Genomic DNA, 22,009 nt, shown 5'->3' with positions numbered 1-22,009 from the left:
CTGTCAGTGCTGGAGAGGAAAAGAGCACTTACAACAGGTTTAGGATCACATGCATTAGCTTCGTACTTTTACTCATTTCTCCCCACTTATCCACAGCATAGACAAATTTCAGTAACTCATCTTTTCAGATCTCCTGGCCTTCCATCAGTGATACTCACCTGGTACTACCTAGTTACAGCAGCTGTTAAGACTGATATTTTTGCATTAAGCTGGAAGCTAGCATGGGTGCACTCCTGCATCGCTATTGCCAGAATGTTTATTACCATTCTCTTGTGCTAAAGTAAGAGATCCAAAATAGAGGAAAAAAAGGAAAAAAAAAATCGTTCTCATATACAAGAACGTGAGAACAACTAACCTCTTCCTCTCTTTTCCCTGTCTGTATTTCTTATTTTAATTACCTCTTAGCCATTCCGTTGATCAAGTCCAGAAATAGTCTTCCAGTGACAATTTTCAGCTCCTACATTAGAAGCAGTGAGTAGACCGTGAAAATGGAAATCTAGTACATGTCACTATCGATATCTCTCTTGAGTCACTCAAATATTTCAGCTGATCATTGTTGACCATCGACACTCAGACTGTTGGGAAAGTCTTATTCTTATGAAGATGTGGAAAAACAGACCTGGAGAGCTGCAATTAAACATGCCAAAAGTTTGTGACAGAGCTGAGAACAGAATACAGCCCTTTGCTGCACACCTTAACTACCATAGTATCTTTATTTCATTCACTGGGAAAAAATAAATCAAAACTACAGAAGATTATTGTAATCTTAGAAATTCTGAATGTATTTTTTTCTATTTTTACATTTCTATAATTTACATTTGGTTATTTTATCATCCTTCCAATCCTATCACTTAACAAATAACACTTTTAACATAACTATTCCAAGTTAATACAAGTTGTCTTAGCAGAGCAAATGACATCACAGGACAGGGATTTTATAACTTTCAAAGCATTTATTCTTGTTAGAATATATAATAGTCAAATCAATATTTCTTTAAGGTGAAGCCCAAGCTGAAATCTGACACTGTGGCAACATTCCAGTTCTCTGAAAGCACACTACAAAAAATTAAAATCTCAATTATGGATTTCTTAGGGCAGGGAAAAGGGAACTAAATCAGCTGCCAAACTTGGTTTAGTACCTTACATTTAGTACCTACATAACCTCCCAGTTGTACTCACCATTATTTTTGATCATTCCACATCCTCTTCAGTGAGCTTAGAAAGAAAGAGATGAACAAACAAAATTAAATTTGCATCTAGGAAGCAGCTCAGATCATACATGATTATCTGCACAAGGCACAAAAGATGAGCTGTACCTTCTATGAACCAGGTAACATTTTTAAGCTTCCTACATAAAACATGCTGATGTTATTTTTCGAATTATCAGATATACCCCCTCTTTTAGTTTAAATCAAGAGAACTGGACCCAAGTGTGGAAAAGCCAGGACACACAAACTTTAAATAATTGGAGGCACACATTTAAGTTTCATGGGACCTGAGATGGACACATATTCAGTCTCCACTAAGGCAAGAAACTCTTTCACGTTAATAACAAACTACTGCAGTGAGGATGCTCAGCTGACAGCCTAACTGGAAGAAAAACAGACTGCTATAAGCAGAACTATCTCATCACACAGAACCTAAATTATTCAAAATTCCTCAGCAAAGTATTATTACCTGCCACACTCCTGTACAACACAGCATTTCTAAAAGCACCATGCACCTGGACCTTCAGGAAATCCCCAGCCATCAGACAACCCTTATTTCAGGGTAGTTACTTCCTTCCCATGTTGTCAGTTCTGACCCTTCCTACTCAAATTTTCCCTCAAGAACCAGCCAACCATTATGTGATTTTGAGACATTAAGGAATTAACAGCAAATGCTTCACAAAAGAATTAACTTAAAAAGGAACAGTTACCAGGATTGGTAATTAATTGGTAATAATCCCAAACTGCCTTGTCATAGTAGAAACCAATTCAACATTTGAAAAGCTAGTTCTTCTTTCACTAAGACTATGAATTAACTAAACTAAACACTAAAATGTGTTTAAAACATTAAACACTAAAGTAAGTCTTATTAAAAAAGAATGCAGCTGGTGACATTTAAAGCAACTCAAGCAAAGGAATGGTTCATCCAACACTGAAATTCAGTTAGCTCTAACCTACTTTTTTATTTTTAACAAGTTCACTGACTTTGAATGCCCCAGTTTTTAACTACTCTGCTTGATACACTCTCTAGCTGACTTTCATCAATTACGTGGGCAGAGTTCACAGTAGTCCAAGAGAACTTGCAAATAAAACTGGATATATACCAACGTTACTGAAAATGAGCAGGCACTGAGACTGATGGTGACACTATGAACTCTTCAGATAAAAGCTAGTGGACATTACAAAGAAAAAAATGCCATTTTTCTTGTTTCATACCGTACTGAACGTACAATCAATTGATGTGGAGCAAGAAATAACTGTGACAGCTCAACACTGCCTACATGACTCCTTCTTTGTTAAAAATTCAGAATGTATTATTTTCATTAAGTCTTGACCTATTGCCCATTAATTTTTTCGCTCTACCATAACTAGAGATTGGATTCCATGAACTTCAAATCTCACATTCAGATAGGTGCCTGTATCGAAGAAGTTCGGTAACTTCAAGAATTCCAAAGCCAAAAAGAGGTGAAGGAGTATCTCACAAATAAATTTACCAGCAAAACTGCAATATTTGTATTCTCATATAAATTAACATACTCTATTACCAATCCACCAGTATGGCAAAATAAAACCCACAAAAGTCAGAATGGAATTGGAGTGGAATGGAATAATCTCCACTGGAATTGGAGACTATATTAAGAGAATACAGCTATGCAACCAACCTTCACTCCACCCTCCATGCTCTGTTTTAAGGTACAACAAAAACTGAGGTCCATCATATCTAGCTTTCCAAAACACTATCTTTGACTCTTACACAGGCACAAATCCTCCAGGAAATGAGCAGAACCAAAAGGACTCAGAAGATGAATCCTCATCTCTTGCCTGGAGCCTGAGAAGAATGAGGAAGTAAGGAAGGAAATATCTAGAAACAGGTTAATATAGAAAGACCAAAACACAAAAAATTGGAAGTACAGTGTAGACCGATGGAGATATGGAAAGCAAAACCAGTCCTACACAAATACACTATGGTTTTCCCTATGGCTTAAAAACTGCCAAATTTAACCTGGAAAGTGGACAACTACAAACACAAATACAACAGAAAGTAGCTTACAGTCCTGTAAAAAATTAGCTGATTTAATGCTCTTTTTGCTTTCTAGGCAACTTTGAACTAGGCATCTAAAACCAAGCTATAAGGCAAAAGTGGGAACTTGTAAAAGAAAGTCTAAGATTGGTGTGACTGGAGAAAGTGCCTGAGTGTGCAGGCACCAAATGTAACAGTGAGCAGGAACTGGGCTCTAAGGGGCTTCCATTAGCAGCACCCAGGTTAGCAGCTCGCACTCCCGGCCACGTCAGAAGACGCCCAGATCTGGAAACAACACTGATAACCCACAGAGTCGGGACAATGCAGAGACACAGGGCAATGTCCCCTCCAAAAGGGCACACAAAGGCACATCTGAAGCCTAGAATGGTTGCCAGCCTAGGAAGAGGCCAGGAGACAGTAAGGACCTGATGTTCCCTGCCAACACAGTCTGTTGGATCCATAGCATGCTGCTATGGTGCTTGGCTGCTGTAGAGACACCATACACACTCCACCTTAATGCACAGACTGCCAGTCTGTTGGATCCATAGCAGGTGCTTGGCTGCTGTAGAGACACCATACACACTCCACCTTAATTTTTTTGTTTCACTGTGTATTTTTAAATAAAACCCTTTTCCTCCTTTACCAGGTTTCCAATGCACCTGCACTTCATTGTTGGTACAATATTTTAACAGTACTTCGTACCACAGCAGAGAAAACAGGGAAAACTGCTTAGAGATGAGCTTTCAATTCTGTGACACACACTCTGTAGGAATATGCTCTAGAATACTGTTCAGGCAAAGAAACAACCTTCTTCCACACTCTATTTTACAAAAATCCTCTTTTTTACAATCCCCTGAAGACTGTGAAGGTTTTGCATCTCGCACTCACATAAACTCTGGCATGTCAGGACTGGTTTCAAACACTGCTCCTTTTTTAGTTTTTAAGAATGAACATGGGGAAGTGTTCAAGTGATATTCCAGACTCTTCTTTATATATAGTATGCCAAAGACAAATCTCCTAGCATATTTAAAAAGTTCATGCACAGACATATATAAGTAGGAATATTCATCAGTAGCAGCATACTGTGTCTTAATGTTACCTTGCTCCTAAGCTGCTATTACTGTTACTACATGAGTAATGTTGCACACGAAAATCAGCAAAATGTTCTGTAAGAAATTTTCCTCCTAAGCAGCTACTGCTTTCAGGACTAATTATAAGACATGCTTATATTTGAGTTATTTCACCAGTTACAAAGAACTACCTCATTATTAGGTCATGTGTGCAAACACACCATGTCTCCACAAAATCTAAAGCGATGCTTCTCATTTAACCACTTGAACTTATTTCTTTTACCTGACTTGCAGATTGAAAATGCAGTCACAACTCTAGGACGAACTCGAGATTTTAAGAACTGCTATCAAATACAGAACACAAGGAATCTCATGCCAGTGACACTAATTATTTTCCTTTCAGTAAGAACTGTTGATCCTCCCTTTTTTTTTTTTCCTTCAAATTTAAACTAAGTATCATTCTCCAGCACAAAATACCACTGACAATTTTGAAGAATTCAGGGCATACCTGGCCTGCATGCTACTAACTTGGAAAGAAGATAGTTTAGCAATAAACTTCACGTGTTTCATGGTGTCTTAAATTCTTTTTACCTTATTATCAACATGAATTTATAAAGCTAAATCAAATTCCATAATCTCTCCACTTTCCATTGAACTTATTTTGCAGGGCAGATTTTTGTACCTTCTGGTTTTGTCAAACAACTAGGAAGCCATCCCTTTTGTGCACTCCTGTGTCAGCACTACAGACATCACAAAAGGATGGAACCATTCAGATTAGCAGAATTCATCCAGCCCACACATGGCATGAATAAGAACGGTAACAGCAGCGTAGCAGTATTCGGCGCTATGCTCGTAGCCAGACATGCGAAGCCTCATTTCGGATGACACATGTCGCCTTCCCTCCCGCAGGTCGCTGCCGGCCGCAGCCGTGCGCAGCGGGCTGCGGGGTATCGCAGTGCAGGGAGCAGCCTCTCCGCTCGGCCATCTGCGGCAGCCCGGAGCCAGCGCCGAAGTTGCTCAGACTTTTCAGGGCGGCGAGCGGGTAGCACCGGCCCGGCTGCGGCTGCCGTCCGTCCCCACACGGACACCGGCCGGCTCCTCGCTCGGGGCCGGCGCGGCGAGGGCGGCCAGCCGCTCCCACTGCTCCGGCCCGGCGCCGCGGGAACGAGCCCGAGCCCGAGCCCGAGCCCGGGCCCAGCCCAATCACGGGGCAGGACGGGGAGGCGGGTGCGCGGGCGCTCGGTCCCAGCCCGATCAGGGATCCGGCACCAGGCTCCGGCCTGGCTGCGGCCGCTGCTCCCGCCGCACTCACCTGAGCGCGGCCGAAGCCGCGGGGCCGCGGCCGGCCCGGCCACTCCGCCTCCTCCGCCCCTCACTCCGCCATCTTCCCCTCCTTCCCCCGGCCTCCCGGCGGGGGCTCGCTGCGCCCGGGCCCGCCCACTCGACCGCGAGCCTATTGGGTGCCGTGCCCGTGCATCAGCCCTTCGGTATTGGCGACGATTGGCCAGCAGCGCCGTCCATCACGGGACTGGCCTCCCGCCTCCAAGGCGGCCCGCTCGGATTGGCCCCGGGCAGGGCACAGCGAAGGGATTGGCTCGGGCGGCGCGAGCGGGACTGGCCCGGGGCGAGTCCTGCGGTGACCTCCACGGCGATTTAAAGGGGCCGCTCCGCAAGGGCGGCCGGGCTGAGCAGCCGCCCGCACAGCCGGCCGGGGAGGGTCGCGGTCCGGCGGCCCTACAGCACCTGCTGAGCTCACCGAGCATCGTGGTTGCTCCCAAAGGCGGCCTTCAGTCCTTCTGCCTTCCGCCATTCGGCCGGGTTTCTGTCATCTGCTTTTTTTTTTTTTTAATAATAATTTTTTTTTAGCAGCGGTAATTTTGCACTTCTAGCTGCTGGGTGGATGCATTGAAGAGTGTGAAGAGGAGTACGTACCCATTCAGAAAACTGTCGAGAAACACCCCCGTCTCACCATGATTCATCCCAGATCACTACAAACTATTTCACTCCAAATCTTTACACGTGTGTTCAAACATTTAATACAACGCTTTTCTGCCGCGTCACGTTTTAGAGCAGACTGCAATGAAACGCTTTTGCTAACTCCAATATTATACCCACATTCTATTTACAACCAAAGCTCCACATTCAAAGAAACCAAAAGCAGGTTCTTATGTTCCATTGTACAGTTACAGAACATAATTTTTACCCCTGCTCTTCGTGAGTCAAATCCTTTATTTGGATTCTTTTCTTTTCCTGTTTGTTGCCAAGCTAAGGGGCCTACAGGTTTCAGTACTGATTAGATATCAAACCTATTTCTGCTTTCTTCACAATACTCTGGTAACCTGTTGCAACCACATATTTTGGCAGTCAAGCCTCCAGCCAGTCTCAAACTCATGGCTGCAGATTTGAAGAGACTATCCCTCAGTAGAGTGGAGAATGGCTCACCTCTATTTAAAATCCTATCCCTTGTACTACTTTTTCAAAAGACAAAGATGAAATATTAAGCAGCTCCATCTCTGAGCTGCCATCATGTTCACCTTCAAGATGACCTTTCTCAAGACAAAACACTTTTATAAGCAACCAGGTATGGTAAAAATACTACTTTAGTGGAAATTTGCTTGTATCTGTACAGCTTAGTTAAATTTAACAAATTTAAGATCTCAGTCTCTAAAACACCTCTTTCTGTCCACCACCTTTTAAACTGTATGTTATATATACAGTTTTCAGAATATTGAGTAAGATATTTATTTGCATGTGATTTATTCTGCTAATGGCAAAGTTAGATACTGATAGTTGAAAATCTTTTTTTTTTATTGTAGCAAGTTTGGTTGTTCTTTGATCGATTGTGTTATGAGGGTTTTTTTTTTTTTGCAGTACATCTGTTAGATCATTTGTGTTCACCTTCAAGCACATTAGCAAAAATATCTGAGGTGGGAGCTTGTAGGAACAAATGTCACAAACGAGCCTTGCGTGTCCTCTTCTGCAGCTCATGTTTTGCACTGGTTTGCCAGCAGAATAAAGGATTATCAATCTCTGAAAATAAATAACACTCTATCAGTTATAGGAAACTGATCTGTAAAACCTGCTAGCACCATTCTTTTACTGGTATTTAGCTTTATCCAGTAATTAAAGGATAGTTGGTTGCCCTACAAGAAGAGCTGGGGGATGGTTTGGTTTTGGTTTTTGTTTATACAGTGAAGGTTTATTTATGGATTGATAAATACAATATCCAGTCTCACTGGGACAGTAAGGCACAACTGTAGGTTACAGCTATAGCGTCAGAAGACAGCAACACCTACCTCTAAGCAAATCACAAAGCCTACAAGCAATTTTTACTTTTCATTAGCACTGTTACATTCCTATTTTACATGAGGCAGTTATAAAAGTATAATGTTTCTTTCTCATACAGAGTAGAGCTTTTTCATTTACATTTCCTTCCAGAACTGTGCTGCACTCTGCAAAACTATGAAGTGCAACATTTTACTTTTGAATTCCTTTATTTATAACAAATCAAAAATCCTTCAGAGACTTGCGTGTTATCTTTCAACGAAAGTGATGACTGAAGAAACTGAGAAAAAAGGAAATGCACATTTAACAGTAGTTTTGAGACTGGTAAGTATTTATAGAAATGTTAACACACGACAGAGAAGCAGTTATAACACCGATTCTTCAATAAACAAGCTCCCCAGGATTTTTTGGTTTTATTGGAAGTATCTCCCAGATTGTGGAATGCTCCAGCTGAACTACACGAGATCATATGTCAATCTAGCCACAGAAAATAGTTACTACTGAACCTTCGAGGATACAGATCTCTTGAATTTATCAGCATTACATTAGTCGTATTAATCATCTTACACTTGAGAGATTTTTATAGAAATACATTCTGAAAAATCTGGGATAATATGATCTTTCCCAAATTGTATTCTTATCCAGAGCTTTCTTATATACAGCTACCACCCTGAACACAAATATAACAGACCAGGACTTTCATACTTGAAAATATAAATAGTTACTCATTATGCAGGCCACTATAATTGGGAAAAAGCCCTATGAAATCAGTTTCACGATTTCGTGTTTCATGACACTGTTACCAGGGAGCAAAACAGAACTACAAATCCAGATTTTAGCATGACTGGTTTTCTTGCATTTTGTACACTGGTAAACAAATTTACACTTTCAGAAGCAAAACCACCCTGAGGAAGGGAGGGATCTTAGACAAAAACAATCTGGAGAAGACACTTCATAGTCCACCGGCTGTCAAGCCTGCAAGCTATGCAAAGGAAAGAAACAAGTTTCTGCCTCTGCTGCTAGAACAGTTCAAGTGACATAGTGCAGATTTCCTATTCCTTTTGAGAATACCACAGCCTGTCCCCACCACAGATTCTACTATTGTCCCTGTGAATTCATCCCACAGCCTGTCCCCACCATAGATTCTACTATTGTCCCTGTGAATTCATCCCACAAAGAACAAAATCTATTCACAGTACTTTAAAGTACTCTTAGCTATCATCATGCATTTGTGCTAGTTGTACAAGAAGCCATAGAAGTTGAGAAGTTCTCAAGTAAAAGGCAGACTTAGAAGCACTGAAGAAACAAGTCTGCATGTAAAGAGCCAAATGGGAAAGGGGCAACAATATTTTTTTTAAAAAAGGCAGCTGTAATGTGGCAAAAGTGAATAATTACCAATGCACCTAGTATTTGAGTAGATGCTTGTCTCTGAAACATTGCAGAGGGCACTTCTGTGGCATATTCCTGTTTTTCCATTCTCAGATTCAGAGCTCAGAAGAATCAGTTTGTAGATTAAACAGTAGTGTTTAAGGAGAGATATTTTTACCGAAACAGTAGTGCAGAAGGAGACAAGAGAAAGGGCAAAAACCCCAGGATGGACAGGATTAAAAAAGCTCCTTTTCCAAGTTGCATGGCAGCCATTTCCCTTTGTTCCTGTTGCACAGGGAATGTTCACATTGGTAGAACAAATCAGGGAGGGGTTGGAGATGTATTGTATATGCACCAGTAGCAATGCTCTGGGGTATGGTGCTAAGGAGAAAATGAAGTTCTATTCATTACATAGTTGGAGTAGAAAGGAATAGGCTCTCCATCCATCAGTGAAGGAATCGAATGCTCATTTTCTGCTCTACATCCACCTTCTCCAAAACCTGCAATAAAATTGAGAAACAGCTACTTCAGTTACTGTACATCTCTCCTACAAGGTTTCTTATTCTAGTAGTGAGGAAATGGGCAGGAACATGGGATGTCTTCAATTCAGCATGCCAGGCCTTTATCTAGATGGAGACTGCTGTTTCTCATTGTGGGCTAAGGTCTGTCCAAGGGAAGGAACTTAGCCATCAAAGCCGCAAGAAGGCTGTTGATCAAAATGTAACTAATGTGGTTTCAGTCTGCCCAACAGCACAGAAAGGCCAAAATGATTTCCAAAAACTAAATTATGTGGTAATGTCCAGCCAGGAAACTCAAGGGAGAATGGAGTAGAGAAAGGGATGTGAGCAATCATTGAACAAAAAAAGACCAGAGCACCACTAATGTAGATGATTGTAAAACTGGGGTGGCAAGTTCATTCACTAAATTGCTGTTAACACTGAGGCATGAAGATATTACTCTGCTCCAGGCTTTTCAGGTAGTAGACTTCAGTGCTCCAAGATGAGAGTAATTTACGTTCGAAGCGACCTCTGGAAGTCTTTCAGTCCAATCCCTCAATTCCTACTTAAAGCAGTACCTGCTAAATCAGATTGCTCAGGGTTTTGTCCTGGTTAAGTTTTAAGTATCTCCAAGGAAGGAATTTCTACATCTTTCAGAAGCTATGACCATCCTCTTAGCAAAAAGTTTTCCTTAGAGCAAACCACAATTTCCCATGTTGCAACTTGTTTCTGTTGCCTTTTTGTCATCTCCAAGATAAGTCTAGTTTCTCTTGTCAATAGTATCCCATTAGGTAGCTCAAATTGTTCTGCTACAGGATAACTTTCTCCACTGACTATCTAAAATGGCTTCCGATTTCAGACTATCAAAACACGTAATTCAAAGTACCAGAGCTAGGAACTTGAATACCAGCATTAGTTGTGTTGCTAACAGATGAAATCTACATGTGAAAGCTGATCAGTGCTATTACAGCAGAAGAATTAATCTGTTGTAACTGTGCTAGTAGGTTACCTGTGTAGAAAGAAGCATTTGCAAAACAAAAAGTGAAAGTTCTTCAGTATATTCAGGGCTGTAAGCTTTATTTAAGAGTATAAAGAAACATGTGGACTAATTATTAACACCCTGGCAGTATAAAAACAAACCCAAAACATGACTAATAACGGGATGGAAAAGCTAGCAGAAGGCTTTGCCCAAATGCAGGCATGACTATTTCAATGACTTCCTCTCTGTTCCCATTTGCGTTTGTCTGAATGACTTGCTCATTACTGAGCAGCTTCATTAAGTCATTAATGTAACCATAGTTTACAAACCTTCACAAATTCTGCAAAGGAGATGGCACTATCTCCATCTTGATCAGCTTCCTGGATTGTCCTGTCAGCAATGCTGCCCAACTGTTCATCAGAAATATTTACACCAACCATCATCCGTAATACCTGTAGCATACAAAATAACCATCACTGACACAGCAACAGAAGTATTCTTAGTGCTTTCCTTTTATATGTACTGTCAAAATAACACCACACAAGATTTTCACTGAAGCAATTTCTAGCCAGACTTCTGTTGTCCTTTGCACATTAAGTCTTTCATGAAATACAGGTATATTTTATAGTTACCATAGACAAAGAATCCTGCTTTTTCACTAGGCAGCAGGAAGAGGCAGAAGCAAGAGAAAGTTTTGGACCTAGGAATGAGTAATTTTGTCCAATGTTTCTAATTTTTCCCCCAGAAAACATACCAGCATTTGACTGAACATCTGCTGTTTGAGATATTTGTCTACAGGAATGTTGAAAGTACGTGGTCCAGTGACATGTGCCATTACCCTCCACATTCAGTAAAGCATTTTCTAAGTGGATAGAAGAGGGCAGGTCCAGGCAAAAACAAACCTTTTTCTTACATCAGGAACCACAAATTGCCATGTGTACTTCCCAGGATTAGTAGCATGTAATTACTCCTAGCACAAGCCTAGTTTCATACATATTCAGAACTGATGAACTTTGATTACCTTTGCTGACATTTCAAGAAGTTTTATTCTGTACAGAGGATGCACAGAGGATCAGGCAAACAACCTAATCCACCTCAGTGACTGTCCTTTTGAAATCCTTTTAGAAGCACCTTTGCAAGTTACAGAAGGTGGTTTTTAAGGAGTTTAGTGTATTTGTTGAATGTTTAGGTGTCACCAGCAACAGGCTCTGCCTAGCCTACCAAGTAAGAATGAAGTCCCATACTATTTCTAAAGCTTTAAGGCAGAGGTAAGCAAAGCCACCACGTTACGCCAGCAGTTCTTTTGAGAAAATGTTGCAACCCCCTTCTTCTAAGTGGGTGTGAAGTCACAGAGAACATCATGATTGAGTCACTCAAAGCAGCCCTGTGCTATTTACCTGGAGAAGCTCATCCCTGGAAATTTTGTCATCTTTATCTAGATCATATAATCGAAAAGCAACTACAGGGAAGAAAGAAAGAAGGAGCAGTTAAATGCCATTATTTTTCTTCATAACAATAGATTTATCTAAACAATAACAATAGATGTATCTAAAAGAAAAACAACAAAACTAAGTACTTGTAAATTATTTTAAGAGAATTAGCTTAGAATTTTAATTCACCATAAACCTCATGTTCAGTTCCATGAAGTATTGTTATCACACACAGGAGTAGCATTATTGCCAATAATGGAAAAATTTTATGTTCACAAGCACTCTGCTTGCAGGGTATTTCCTAAAAACTTCAAGTCACATAAGAATAATTATCACTAAGATACATTGAGACCTTTCATTTCAGAGCCAACCATTTTTATATTATCATTCATTCTCTTTGACTATATTCTGCATGAGATATGACACATTTTAAGAGCTCTGAGGACTGTTGCCAACTTCGATTAGCAAGAAAGAGCATTCTGCTCATATACTGTAGGCAGACATCCAAATACTTAAGTACTCAGCTGAAGGTGGGGAAAAAAAAGTAGAATTATATGGAAGAACTGAAGAAATAAGCATAAATGCTCATTCATGTATGGGATGTGGCTTCTAAATCTGAAATAATTTTGAATACAAGTAATTTTGAAACACTTCTGTTATGAGACATTTTGCAAAATATATATATTACTCAAGAGTTACCTAATTCCATCAAATTCTAAAATAACAATGGCTCAATTGTTGACATTCTGAACAGATACTGTTCCAAGTAAGCTTTTTAAAACATCAGGCATTAGAAGAGATCATTCCACAGGAAATAACTGTGCAGGAAATCCCAAGCCCCTTTCCTCCATTCCTAAGGGGACAAAAAAACCCCAACCAAAAAGAAGATGGAAAAATAATTTATTCTATAGGAAGGTTCATATTTCTTACAGTGGAGCTTGTTACTTCTGCTGTTCAGTGGTTCTGGTCCATTCTGGTCTTTGCTCTTTTCATTATCTTCTATGGGTCGGAAGTGGGCTAGTGTCCTCATGAATCCACGGAAATTCACCTGGTCCTCTCTGTGTAAGAACTCAGCAGGTCAGTTTTTGGCATACCTTATACAAGCTCTTCATTTCAGTAAAGAAGACTATTAATATCCAAAGCACCAAGACCATGTGAACTCTTTCATTCCCACCTCTGCAAGGTTTGGCTGCCTGTGCTGTTACACGCTGGAATCATGCTGTTACAAAGTATGATGTGTGAAAAAACAGAAGCTGTGAGAAATCTTACCGAGGGCTCCCCTTCCCTGACCTGCAAAGTCTGCTTAAACTGAAGCCCTCACCCTTAACCCATGCCTGAGCTATGCTGCTGCTACACGTGAATGTAGCAATGTATCTCGCTGATCTGGATTGACTTGATACTAGTTTCAGCACTGCCAAGCACCGGACTGTTGGTTGACCTGACTGCAGTCACTGGGCCTGCTCTGCTTTTGCTGTTCAGCTGTGTGCCCTTCTTCAGCCAGTACATCTCCCCTTCCAGCTTTGCTGGCATCCTTGGCCCCTGCCTGTGGGGCTGTCATTGCTCACTGCTCTCTGACAGAGTTTTCTAGTTTCTCTGGGAACCAGCCATGTAAGTGCTTCCAAGGATGCCTTTCTGTTCATTAAACCCTGCCTGGTTTTAGCTGATAATATGACTTGATTCCAAGCTTCATTAATCAGTAATAGCAACTGTGTTCAAGAGATTCCATAGAACAATCCCAAGAGGTATAATGAAGAGAGAAAATACTGAAAATTTGATAATCTCTTTGGATTTCTGTTAGAAGTGTCATAATCTGTCTTAAATGTAATAAAAACCTAAAATCAACCAACCAAAAAAGCCAATCTAATAACAATGGTACATTTACTATATCAGATACAATAAGACCAAATTAGTTAATTGTAACACTACTGAACACAGAATAGTCTTGATACAAGTTTGCTTTAAGAACCAAAGTCCACACACAGCCCGGAATTTCTTCATAAGTGTTCAGTAGTTTAGGAAGAAGAGTGAAAAACTGTGACAGAAGACTGAGTTTGTCAATAAATAAAGCACAAAATAGTTTTGTAAAGTCATAAAGTATTTTTCACAAGTTTGAAGTGTTCAGTTATTAGTCAATTCAAATTCTGTGCTTTAATTATCAGCATTTCACTCCTATGAAATCTTCTGACAAACTACAAATTTTGTAGTTTGTCAGAAGATTTTGTGCCTGCTCATAAATTCAGTTTGTTGAAACTCACCCTTCTGGAAAGAAGGCATTGATAATTCTGTCTCCAAGTGGATTGATGGCAAGCTCTGGAATCCGCTGGAAGTCTTCACGGCTAAGGAAAGCAAGAACACAACCAGTCAGCATAAAGTTGCAGTCAGAGAAGAAGTTGCTTAAAAAGAATTCACAGTAAAACATCACTGGAATCCTAATTCTGCAGCAAGACATTTGGTAATTTTGAAATGCAACTTTTAAAATCATGTTTTCTTTATGACTAACGGCACAAAATAAAACAAAAGACAATGCCAAACCTATATTGCATTACAAACTAGCAGTGCTCATTTATCATGTTAACAACCCTTCTCAGACACTAACATCATTTGTGCTAGAAACCTTACTGTAATGATGCCAACTAGTTTGCAATGTAAGAAAAGGAAAGCTTCTGAAGTTGCTTTGAAAGAAATTATGGCTCCAAGATGAAAATATTCATTGGGGTTTTAAAATAATTATACTGGTACTTAATCATATGAGTTGTCATGACTTTTCCAGATTGTCTCATTTCAGATTCTGGAAGAACACCATACTACTCCAAGCACACTATAGGTCATTAGCATGTTCCGATAGATTTTTTTGTTTGTTTATGCAACAAATCTGTATCTTATTATAAACACCAAATTTCAGATTATTTTAGCTTCAACCAAGCAGTATTCCTATTTTAAATTGGCAATTTTACACTTTTACAGGCACCTGTACACCAGATATAATTTCACCAGCACAGGAAATACTCGCTGCTCATGCCAGCCGTTCTCTTTTCTGGTCATGATTATATGTACACAGCATAATATAAACACAGCTATGCTTACATTGTTATTCTTCTGATCTGAAAGACATCAAGAGTTGTACTGCATACACATTTTAGAACAGCATGACATGAACACAGGCTTCATTCTCCTATTAGAATTGCACTAGTATTTTCTCTTTTCTTTCAACCTGACAGACTGTCAGTGACAGGAAAGTGGGTAATCTTGATGTGACCAAGGCAAACAGACCAAATGTGTCTTAGTGAGCAGGTTTGATTGGTTTGTTTTTCCTTACAACAGAACACAGCAACTCAGTTAGTTTAAGATGTACTTAATGATCACCTAGATTTTAAATTGCAAACAGCAAGGGGGTTAAGCTGTAAAAAATTCCCACACTATTCTGTCTGGATATGTGACATTACATTTCCTGCCCAATCTCCAGAAATATTGGCAGTTCCCTTCAAGTCAATCCTGCTGTTTTTTTGAAATTAGGGTCAAAGTCTCAAACTTGATTACTGAACGTTTGCTCAAAACTATGCTCACTAACTAAACTGGCTACAAGGTCTGACTCATGACATAAAAGCCTGGTTTAACTAAAGTAAACACAAACAAATTTTGAGATTTAAATATAAAAGCCTTTTATAATGCTGTGATATTAAAGGGTCAAAAAGAAATTGGCTGACTTTATCACCAGTCTAGCTCAGGAAAGGCAGAGAAGCAAGATGTTCTAGATTTAAATGTATTCTAAAGCATTTTTTGCACCCAGTCACCACCACAGCACTGTTAAGAATCCTAATTACAGTGCATCTGTTACAACATGGTTAAACTGTCTGACCTTCTAACAGAGCAACCTGACCATATTTTTAAGTTATCCCAGCACACTTTGCTCTGACCAGGTCCCGTGTTATTTTTAATAGGCAAAGTTAGCATCTGTTTAGCATGATCAACTTGTTACCAGACCCTTCAGGACTGCTGCATTTTAAGCTGTTGCTGAAGGGCAAAGTATGCATTAGTGATTTAAGCAGGAGACGCAGTGATCTGGAAAGCCTATGTCCTAATAACAATATTTTAACAGCAGAACTTCAATGTCAATGCTAACTTTATAACCTAAAAGCAGCAGCTGCCCTCTCTTCCACATAGACCAAAATCCTAATGCTTCAGAATTTTTTACTTGCATATCATGACTATTTAGTATACAGCCTCAGCAGACACTTGGCATTTCAGCCTCCAGTGATTCTAACAGGAGATTAACAATTAACCACAAATAATTCCCTGGTTTCAAATCTATTTGTCCTGTCATTATCAGGGCTGCAGTAGAGCACTTCTGCTTATTAAGAGCACATTCCTGAGTGAATGTTATAACTGAAATAGCTGCAACAGCCATAAAAGCAAATGAATGTGAAGTAAGTTATTCTCCACTTTATAAAGCTAAGCTTTCCCACAGTCATTAGGGACCAACTTCACCTGGCTGAAGCTGGTGCTTACATGAAATTTAATACCCTCTACTTCTTACGTGTTCATGAGCAACAAGGCTCTTCTAAGGTATCTTTACGTGAACCTGGCTCTTATGAAATCTTTGCTTAAATGCAACAGGCAAAGCAACCTTTAATTGCATGTGAACTTTATGCAGACAAACCATTTAATACATATGCCAGCACAATTAGATGTATTCACAATTAGATGTAATTTGCAGTGAAGAATTTCTAGATTCTAAGCAAGGCAAGTGTTCCTAAGCATGAGTATTCCCTCCAAGGCACACAGCAGATCCCTACTGTAAAGGTGGTTCTGCCTTATCCCAAAGACAGCAAGAAGCCTACAAGACCCGTTTTTTCCTTCCATTTCTGGTTGGTCATTCTGCTGTTACTTCTAGATGTTAGCAAAACATCCCTCACCAGGGTTGAGGAGGGGTATCTAAAGCTGAGGAAAAGTAAAATAATGGAAAGGAAAAAACTCCCACATATACGTGCATCAGAAGTGGTAGAGGAAAGGAAGGATACAAGTAACAAGAAATTACTTGAAGAAGGGAAATAATTAAAAGCAGTAAGGTATATCATGCAAGGTGGTCACAAAGATTTAAGAGCTTACTACTGCAGAGGTTCCATTGCTCCGTTACCTTGCTAACATCAGCTTTGTCATTCATCTAATCTTTTGATGGTCTAATGTATCCCCCATAAAAAAAAACCCTACCTTCCCCCTCACCAATTAGCTTTCTGTTGAATTCACAACTTGAGGCAGTTCAAAAAATTCAAAAAATCTAACAGCATCACAGCTGACAATGAGGTGCTGGAAGCCTGGAGAAGTTATCAGGAAAGAATATCAATACCCCCCTTCAGGATTGGGTCATCCATCTCATCTAACTCTATCCTCACACATGCTCTACACAAATGTTAAAAGTTGCTTAACTATCACAGCACTAATTGGTTCATAAACATAAGCCAAGGAGTATGCAAAAAGGTGATAATTAGATGAGCAATAAGGAAGGAAAGAAAAAAGGCAGCATGCATAAAGTGCGGTTGAAGATGCAAGAATAGACTATTCTTGTACTGTCTTTTCCAATCCAAACCCATATCCTTCCTGTCTTTTCTATTTTAGATAAAGCTAAAAATGCTCTGCATTTTCTTGAGCAAAAGTAAAGAATTCCACATTCAGAGAGCTAGCTTTTACGTTTTGCAACCCTGCAGTATCTGTTTTAACTAATAAGAACAAGCCTGACATCTTTCCAGACCCAGATGGTTCAGTCAGCTGACAAAGACTGACAGATGGCTTGGTTGGCTCATGTTACCCTTCTCTCAGGATCAGAGGCTTTCTGAAGTTCTCCAGAAGACACGTGTGAACAGCTTTCATAAACATGAGACATGCATGAACAGCTCAGTGTGTCTATTCTCTGTAGTTACCAGCTTTCAGAACATTTTCCCTTCCTTCCTTCTTCCATGCTGACCAGGCTATACCAATTACTGTACAGTAAAAACCATTTCTCAAGTGCTTAACCTGTCTTCTCCCCAGTCCCCAAGAAACTACTGTTGAATGGGAGGTTTCATACAAAAGTTACATGCAAAGATTGCAGTGTACATAAGTACCTCCTTTTATAGCTCTATACATGTCTGTCTAGAGCTACTTACTAGTTGATAAACTTTGGAACAAAAGTATTCTTGTGTGGTGTACACTGCAGTACCAGCCCAGGTAAGCTGGGAGAATCACTAAAGCAATCACATACTTACCCTGTTCATGCTATACTATTTCCTCATATTGGAAATCAGCATGTAAGTAAGGAAGCATGCACTCTTTTCCTCCTGAGCTACAGTTAGCATGTAGACAGAACAAGTACATTCCAGATTTCACAATTTAGATGTAGCTATGGACAACCAAGGGTATCAATCTTTTGTTTTGGCAACTCAATGTGTGTCACAATATTGAAATCAAAAGTGACAAAAGAATTTTCAAAAACAGTTTTGTCTTTTCCAACATGGTTTTGTTCAGATGGTGGAAGTCTGAGGCAGCTTACTCATTCTGTTTAGAAAAAGTGAAGCTAAGCAAAAATACAAAATTTTCTACACTTTTCAAGAAAGGTGAAGGTAAACCTGACATTTTTACCTTTACAAGTAAAAATGGCTGTAGTCGCTTAGAGAATAAATATGTGAGAGGGGGAAAAAGGAAGCAAAAACCAAAAATTTTTTGAAGAAAGACAAGCTTTGTCTTTACCAATAACCATCATTTCATTTCTGTAACTCTTTAAAAACAAAGTGCCTTGAAATTGCACATAGGTACACTGGATAGAAACATCTGTCTATGAAAGATTTCTGCTTTTGATTATCGTTCCAGAACTACTCGGATTAATCATCATCTACCAGATTTTCTGTACAAAGTGCTCTTTACTTTACCCTTCTTCAGAAGGGTGGTTGACATTTAAAGATTTATTTCGTGCCATAAAGAACTGACTGACATTTCTTTTCCTAATCATGGTCACAAGAGTGATTTTGTCATGTTTGATTTGTAAGTCAAAGGTGTAAGTCATCCTTACGGAAACAATAAATCTTCCTCACAGGAAACAAACAGAAGACATAGCCTCTAAACTGTTTGGTGGTAGTAAGCAAGTGATAACTTCTTCTTACTTGCCTTAAAGCATCAAGTTCTTTTTGATTTGTATCTCAGAAACCAACATCTATGACCTTCCAAGCTGTAGCTCTTGCTCTCTCCTCAATCTATTTTTCAGGAAGTAGTTTTCCATTACTTAAACTTAATAGTGTCTGCATTTTGAGGGTACCAGAACAAGTTTAAAAAATTGAATGCCACTCATAAGTCAGACATGTTTGAGAGAGGGCTGTGCTTAGAGGCCAAGACTGCAAGTTAAGCAGTCATAATACACAGTTGCTGGGATTTCCCAAACAACCTCCACTTCCTTTCCACGTGATTATCAACAATGGAAGTCTACCTCCTCCTGATGCATAACACTGTGAAACTAAGCATTGTGCAACAGACATTCAAAGCATATTTAATCAATTACTCCTCTTACATAAACTGAGTACAATCACTTTGACATTTATACAAACCTTACGGATTCAGTAAGTGCATTTACTGTTGGAGGAGGACATGGAAGAGTTGAGGAAGAGCATGTCCTATGTTCAAACTGTGCTTGACTAATCCAGTAGCCATCACCTTTATTCATCAATGAATATTAAGTTCACATATAAAGTTTGAAAAAGCTGTTAATGTTCTTTTCCAAATAGTTTTAAACATAAGGAGCTTTAAGCTTATCCACAATCTCATCAGTTGATCTCTACATCAGAATTGCCAATGCTACAATTTATATAATGCAGTGGTTTAAGTATCAGAGTGGGCTTTTGGAACTTCCTGCATATCCCATCCCAAGCCAATTTTTTACATGCACAATCCATTTAATCATCCCTTCAGCTATGCAAGTCTAGAAATTTACAGTATAGCCACAGTCCAAATCACTGGAGTCAATCAGCCTCAAAACCTACAAACGGCAAAAGGGGAGGGAGAGTATTTTTAACCCAAAATAATCACTCTGTAGTCCTGTTTACCATACAATTCCACATCCAATTACTTAAATGCTGAGAAGTCAGCAATTTGTGGCACCAGAAGGAACTGCGCATTTCCCTCAGGAAAGGAAACTGCAGTAAGCCCAAAGTACTGCCAAAGACCATGTATCTTACAACTTGCCACTTTGATCTGTTAAGAGGTGATTCCAGCATTACAGTTAGATTGGTTTATAGGTAGGCCTATAGCTTTTCTGGGTTTATAGTGCATCCTGCAGTTATATTTTACAAGATAACATACAAAACTTCAGGTAATGCCTGAATCACTGAATTTGACTGGTATAGAGCTGCTATGAAAGAAATTAACTCTGCAAGAGCCAGATCTCATGTTATGCTACAACGATGTCCCCTTCCCCTTTCTACTCTCTCCTGCATTCTTCTCCAGCTTTCCTGTGCCACTATGGCTATATGGTGAATGGGAAACAAAATCCACAAGAGCAGGGAAGGCTACAGAATGACAGCAGGCAGAGATATATTTTAACAGGCCATCATCTAGCCACAGTTTACCTTTTGGTTGAGAATACTCTTTTCTAGCAGACTTGGTCCATCAAAATGAAACATATAGAAGACTCATCTTTATCTAATTGACTAAGCTGTCAGAAACCAGTTCTGTAGCTTTCGAGTTGTAGATAAGAAACAAACTAAAGATCTTAGGATGTCCTGCACCACCACTTTAAACAATAGAAGTTTGTTTAGTCTCAATGAATTGTTTCCAGATTTTTTTTATTTTTAAGCATACTAATAGATATGGGTGTTCAACAAGAGGTGCAAAGTTAAATACAGTAAATGGATTGCAGATCCAAGCAGTGTTTAAAGACACTGGATATCAGAAACAAGTACAGATCTTTTTTCTTATGAAAGCCAGGATAAAGATGAAACAGCAGAACCATTCTCGTATTAAACAGTAGAAGCAACATATAAAGAAAGATAAGAAATAACAATCTGAAAGTCTTGTTTCACAATTCTGAACAATTTTATAAGACTTTGAATACCAAATCTGAACTTTCTCCTGTTAACTACTACAAACCTTCAACACTACAGTAAAGACAGTTGGTACTTAGAGCACCTCAGCTCAACAAGTAAACCTTTCATGTAGGCAGTAAGTATGAAAGAACTTGTTACAACAGCCTCAGTGATTTACCAATGAGAAAAACATGCAACTGTCCTGCAACAGCAAGCCACTAATACAGATGTGCCAATGCAAGTGCAGCTGAATTACCCACCTAAGAGTGCCATTTTCTCCTTTGTCCAGGCTGGTGAAGCGACTGTACAGGCGGGTGATTTGACTGTGGGAGACTGAAGAAAAAAAGAAACAAGATGACAAATTAGCCTGTCAATGATTCCTCACAGGAGAAAACCTCATTACACTGAACTGCACTGTTGCCAGAAGCTGTATTCAAAAAAAGAGTTCACATAGAACCATTACATTAAAAGCACATGACAAGAAGCATTTAGGGACTTTGTGAGCTATAAATCACAGCTTAATATTCAAGAATCTACAAATTAGCTCATTCTTCAAAAAAACTGTCTAACTCTATCTTCTACCCATTTCTGGTTTTTATCTTTAACAATTTTTGGTTACCTGGCTCAGTAAATGTCAATTAAAAATAAAAAAAATATTTGATTCACAGTTCCACTTTATTTCCTTTCATTCCTTTATGGCTAGAAATAATCTGGACACAGCCTACACTGATGACATCTGTATCACTCATGACACTAAAGCCCCCTCCTATAGGATCTTTCCTTCACTTTTGCTTATCTCTATTTCCATTGTTTGTTTTCCACCTAAAGACAGAAAGTGAACTGAATTCCTCTGCATCTGGAAAGCGGTCAGAGAGGCTTTAATTTTTACTTTACTTTTCTTTCTTTAGAGGACTGCTGAAATCTGAACACTTTGGGGCTCACAGAATAAGAGAATAACGTGACTTGGAAGGGACCCAGAAGAACCACTGGAGTCCAACTCCTGGACTATCCTCAAGATAGCTATCCTCAAGATAGCTGGACTATCCTCAAGAGCACTATCCTCAAGAACCTCACCATGTGCCTGAGAGCATTGTCCAAACATGAGCTCCTG

The 22,009-nt window shown here is 39.5% G+C and overlaps 1 protein-coding gene across 3 annotated transcripts in view; it reads right to left on the bottom strand.

The window, feature by feature from the left end:
• Positions 1-22,009, bottom strand: part of CHP1 (calcineurin like EF-hand protein 1) — a 36,867-nt gene that overhangs the window by 9,241 nt on the left and 5,617 nt on the right. Inside the window, exons 2-10 of one of the 3 annotated variants that reach the window (XM_041397330.1) lie at positions 21,159-21,231; positions 14,113-14,193; positions 12,788-12,915; positions 11,825-11,886; positions 10,757-10,879; positions 5,611-9,451; positions 1,180-1,215; positions 620-627; positions 399-457 (exon numbers count right to left, since the gene is read on the bottom strand). In XM_041397330.1, the coding sequence (XP_041253264.1) occupies positions 9,398-9,451; positions 10,757-10,879; positions 11,825-11,886; positions 12,788-12,915; positions 14,113-14,193; positions 21,159-21,231 (521 nt within the window). In that variant the 3' untranslated portion in view covers positions 399-457; positions 620-627; positions 1,180-1,215; positions 5,611-9,397. Of the gene's footprint in view, positions 1-398; positions 628-1,179; positions 1,216-5,610; positions 9,452-10,756; positions 10,880-11,824; positions 11,887-12,787; positions 12,916-14,112; positions 14,194-21,158; positions 21,232-22,009 lie in introns of all 3 variants that reach the window. The other 2 variants (XM_041397310.1, XM_041397321.1) reach the window with 2 other exon arrangements.

This window comes from Onychostruthus taczanowskii, unplaced genomic scaffold (genome assembly GCF_017590055.1).
Source record: "Onychostruthus taczanowskii isolate IOZ18803 unplaced genomic scaffold, ASM1759005v1 scaffold1, whole genome shotgun sequence".
NCBI classification, from domain to species: domain Eukaryota; kingdom Metazoa; phylum Chordata; class Aves; order Passeriformes; family Passeridae; genus Onychostruthus; species Onychostruthus taczanowskii.
The sequence above is the reverse complement of the archived record's forward strand: the minus strand, read 5'-3'. Positions and strand labels throughout refer to the sequence as shown.